This window comes from Triticum aestivum, chromosome 5B (assembly GCF_018294505.1).
Source record: "Triticum aestivum cultivar Chinese Spring chromosome 5B, IWGSC CS RefSeq v2.1, whole genome shotgun sequence".
In the NCBI taxonomy this organism is placed as follows: Eukaryota; Viridiplantae; Streptophyta; class Magnoliopsida; order Poales; family Poaceae; genus Triticum; species Triticum aestivum.
Window position 1 is genome coordinate 39,384,671 of NC_057807.1, and position 4,259 is coordinate 39,388,929.

General features: G+C 56.0%; 1 protein-coding gene across 1 annotated transcript; it reads left to right on the plus strand.

Annotated features, from left to right (window-relative positions):
- The first annotated feature begins 2,277 nt into the window (after positions 1-2,277).
- Positions 2,278-4,017, plus strand: LOC123110276 (uncharacterized). The gene has a single exon (XM_044530751.1). The coding sequence runs from the start codon at positions 2,309-2,311 to the stop codon at positions 3,788-3,790; it is 1,482 nt and encodes a 493-aa protein (XP_044386686.1). The 5' UTR covers positions 2,278-2,308; the 3' UTR covers positions 3,791-4,017.
- The last annotated feature ends 242 nt before the right edge of the window (positions 4,018-4,259 follow it).

Sequence of the window (4,259 nt, forward strand, 5' to 3'; positions counted from 1 at the left end):
CTTAGCATCCAGATGAGCTGGTGTTAGCTCATTAGATTCACAATGATATTAACCGTGGCAACTTCGTCAATTTCTCAACCAAAAATATTATTACCTATGATCGAAATAACATATGTGACGACTCGCTACATTAAGAAGTGCTTTTGCTCTTGATTTGAAAGAAGGAGAATATACCGTACAATCCTATCAAAAGCTACAAGCTCTTGCCGTGACACATTTGCTAAGCTATGCGTTCTGGTTCACGTTGTTACACGCATCTCTGAAAATCTGAGAGCTTAACTTCAAACTGCAGCTGACAGGCGGGGTAGACAATCAGGCATACTACGTGCGGTGCGGGCCGGCTTCACGAAGAGGAAAGTGGATGCATTGGATCTGCGGTGGTGGGCCAGCCGAATCGCCGTGAGCAAACAGATGTGTCAGGAAGGATGAGTCTCACCGTCACCCATCCAAGACCGGGACCATGCAATGCAAAGCTCTCTTGGACCGGGAAGGCGAAGCCGAGCGTGTTCTCTCTCCCATGCATACATTGATTGGCTTCTGCAAAGTGAAAAGAAATACCCGGCGCAACGTGACAACGGACTCCTTGAGTTTGTTCGTTTAAAAAGAGATCTTGATAATCCCGAACGTTTGGATTTGATCATGGCGAATCGAATGTCTTATGGTAATCTTTTTTTCGAGTTTTTGATTGTTTTTTGAGTTAGCTACCCGCTTAATCCAAATGATTTTTTGTTTCAAATTTAGTGATGCGAGGATGATAAATTTAGTTGGCAAGCATGACAACCCCATGCTCGATGTATTTTTTGCTAGAAAAATTACCGTGTGTGTTGAATAAACTTGTTATCCTTGTGTCACTAAAATTTACATACAAAAAGATTCGATTTGCCATGGCCAAATCCCGAACGTTCGGGATTTATCATCTTCGTAAAAAGAGCACCAGGATTTAATATACAAATCCATTCGAAACAACAACTAGTAATTTGAACTAAAATCACGACGAGTAATTTGAAACGGAGGGAGTAGCATTTTTCTTTTCTTTTAGGGCTGTCTTATACGATGGCTGCTTGAGCATATGCAAACATATGTGAAATGTTCCACCTGGTTTTTCATAGACGTTTTAGTTAAAATACAAAATTAGAGAAAGGTGAACAAAGCATGGGCGGCTACTAGTACAATTCATCCGAATGATTTTAGTCAAAAATAAGTCGCCTCCACAACCATCCAACCATAGGCTCCACAACCGTATGATCAGCCAGCCCCCATGGGCAGCACCACGCAGCGCAGCAGTCCCATGGCAACACCTCGCACCACACACCGGCGCCAGAGCTACAATGACCACGCAGAGCCTCACTGCAGCTTCGGCGCCAGAGCTACAACACCGACGATGTCCTACGACAAAGCACGTGAGAGCGACGACGACGGCGGAAGCTGTGACGCAGCACATACTGCGGCGTGCGGAGATTCTGCGATGCAGCATGCGGAGGCGATGGCGGGCCTTGCAGCAGCAGCGACACTGATGCACGTGGTGTCGGAGGGGTCATCGTCGTGCGTGGCCTTGCTGCTTGCCGGAGAAAAAAGCAAATCGGGAGGGAGACGAAGAAGTTTGTGCTGATCTGAAACGAGTGGATGAGGCAACAATGGGGGTAGAAGAAAGAAAAACGAGTGGATGAGCTTCTCTCGTGTGGAAGAGTCAAGCAATGGTGGTCCCTCACACGGACGCGCGTCGAGCATTGGAGGCGGCTTGCACTGAGCCAAAATCATCCGGCTGTTTTTAACCCTTTTCCATTTTTTGGGGTCGTGTAAGTCGATTTTGAGCTGATCCAAATGTTGCCGCCATCCATGGCCGCCTAGCCCTCCCTCCACCGCCTCCGATTGCTACGTCGCTGCTCACTACCGCCCGCAACGTCGTCCCCATCTCTGGGGAGGTTCTCGCCCAGCCTCGCCACCGCTCGCCGCGTCGTTGCCGGCTTTGGTCTCGAGCTGTGATTGTGTTCTCCCCAAATTCATCTTACACAAATTTGAAATTCAATCGACTTATGAATAGCTCCTGCGCTAAAAGAAAAGTTGAAAGAATCCTGGAGAGGCTGCTCGCCGGACCCTTGACCCGCTTTGACTAGGTCTGTGGGCCTGCACAGAACGGTTACGTGAGTGACGTGACGTATGGGTATGGCTTCCTCCGCAAGTTGCGCTCGCCAGTCGTGTCACCGCACACGGCGACGGCGTGCTCCGGTTCCGCTTTAAACCCCACTCCCTCCGGATCCATCCCCATTCCCCATTAATTCCAGTTCGTTCATTCGCTCGTTTGCCAGCCATGGCTCTCCATCTTCACCACCTACCCCTCCTCCTCCTCCTCCTCCTGCTATCCACCGCCTCCGCCTCCGCCTCCGCCACCCACTCGCCGGAGACCGCGCGCTCCCACCACCACCACCACCGCTCGCCCTTCGGCACGGCCACCGCCCACTTCCACCCCGTCCCTGCCGCCGCGGCCTCCATGCACCAAAACCACCTCCACGCCGACAGCCAGTCTCTGCTCGCCACCGGCGACGTCGACCCCGTGCTCGCCGACGCGCAGCCAACGGACGCGGCGGCCACACCGCCTCCCGCGCTCGTCCTCCCGGTGCCGGATCTCGCCGAGGCGACGCCGCAGCCGCAGGAGGAGGGGTCCGCGTCCACGACCACCACCACCACGGTTCTCCCGCTCCCTGCCACGGTGGCGACGCCCGCGAGCCCGCCTCCGCATCCCGCCGTGTCCGACGCCGAGCAGGGGATGCAGCAGCTCGCGAGGGTGCTCACCTCTCTGGGCTACAACGAGATGGCGTCGGAGGCGCCGCTCCTCGCCCGCGCGCCGCCGCTCGCGAGGTGGCCCGGGGCCATCACCGTCTTCGCGGCCCCCGACGCCTTCCTCCAGGCCTCCTGCCCCATGTGCTCGCGCCGCCACCTCCTCGAGCAGCACATCGCCATGGGCTACTACCCCTACTCCGACCTCGCCGCCGCCGCCACCATGAAGATCCCCTCCGCCTCCGTCGGCTTCTGCATCAAGGTGGCCACCGAGCGGGGCCCCTTCGGCATCCACTACGCCAGGATCTACGCCGACGGCGTCGAGGTGTCCCACCCCGAGCTCTACAACGACGGCCGCTACGTCGTCCACGGCCTCCACGGCTTCCTGCGCCCGCTCACGCACTCCTGCTTCGACGGCCCGCACCACCACCACCACCTCACCGGCCGCTCCGCCGCATCCTCCGCGGCCACCGCTGCCTCCGTGGTGCGCATCATGATCCGCGACGCCATGGCGCGACTCCGCGACGGGGGCTACGGCTTCATGGCGCTGGCCATGCGCGTCAAGTTCGCCGAGCTCGAGAAGTACGCCAACCTGACGCTCTTCGCGCTCGACGACCCGGCCATCTTCGTCGGCGGAGGCCACGACTACGTCTCGGCGGTGAGGTTCCACATCGTCCCCAACCACCGCCTCACGCGCGCCGACCTCCACCGCCTCCGCCCCGGCACGGTCCTCCCCACGCTGGCCGGCGAGGGCCAGAGCCTCGTCGTCACCCACTACGCCACCGACTCGGCCTCCAAGTCCAACGACGTCCGCATCAACTACATACCCATCAAGGAGCCCGACGTGGTGGTCAACTCGCGCATCGCCGTCCACGGCGTCTACGTGCCGTTCCCCCGCCTCCACCTCGCCGACCTCGCCGTCGCGTCCGCCACCGACCAGACGAACGGCACCTGCGGCGTCGGGGGGGCCTTCGGCGACTGCGCCTCCTCAGCGATCACCTCTCCCGGCGAGTGAAGCGTGAGTCGTCCCGATCGTTTTGCTCTGTTATGTTTCTAGCCATTGAGGATTTAGTGCTAGTAGTGCGTAGTGGTTCGGATGACAGATTGATCACTCGTTTAGTTCATAGAGTTTCAGATTAGAGATTGGGCAGTGGTGGTGATGAGTACTGTGTTCTTCTGATCACATTTTGGCACCGAATGGATGTTGCTCTGTTCCCACTGTTTAGATGGGAATTTGATTCATCATCTCGTTGCTCTGTTCCCACTGTTTGCTTGTGCTAATTTGGTTCCTGCATGCATCAGTTACTGTTTAGATGGCTTAATTCATGTCCAGTGTTTACTCTGAAATCTGAATCATCCTATGCATATGCATACAAGGATGCCCCAAACACACTGCATTGATAGTTTATTCTTGTTCTGTTAAGATGTAGTACTAAATTGACTTTGCAGATGATCTTGTCATGGTTTGGTGTGCAGGATCTTTG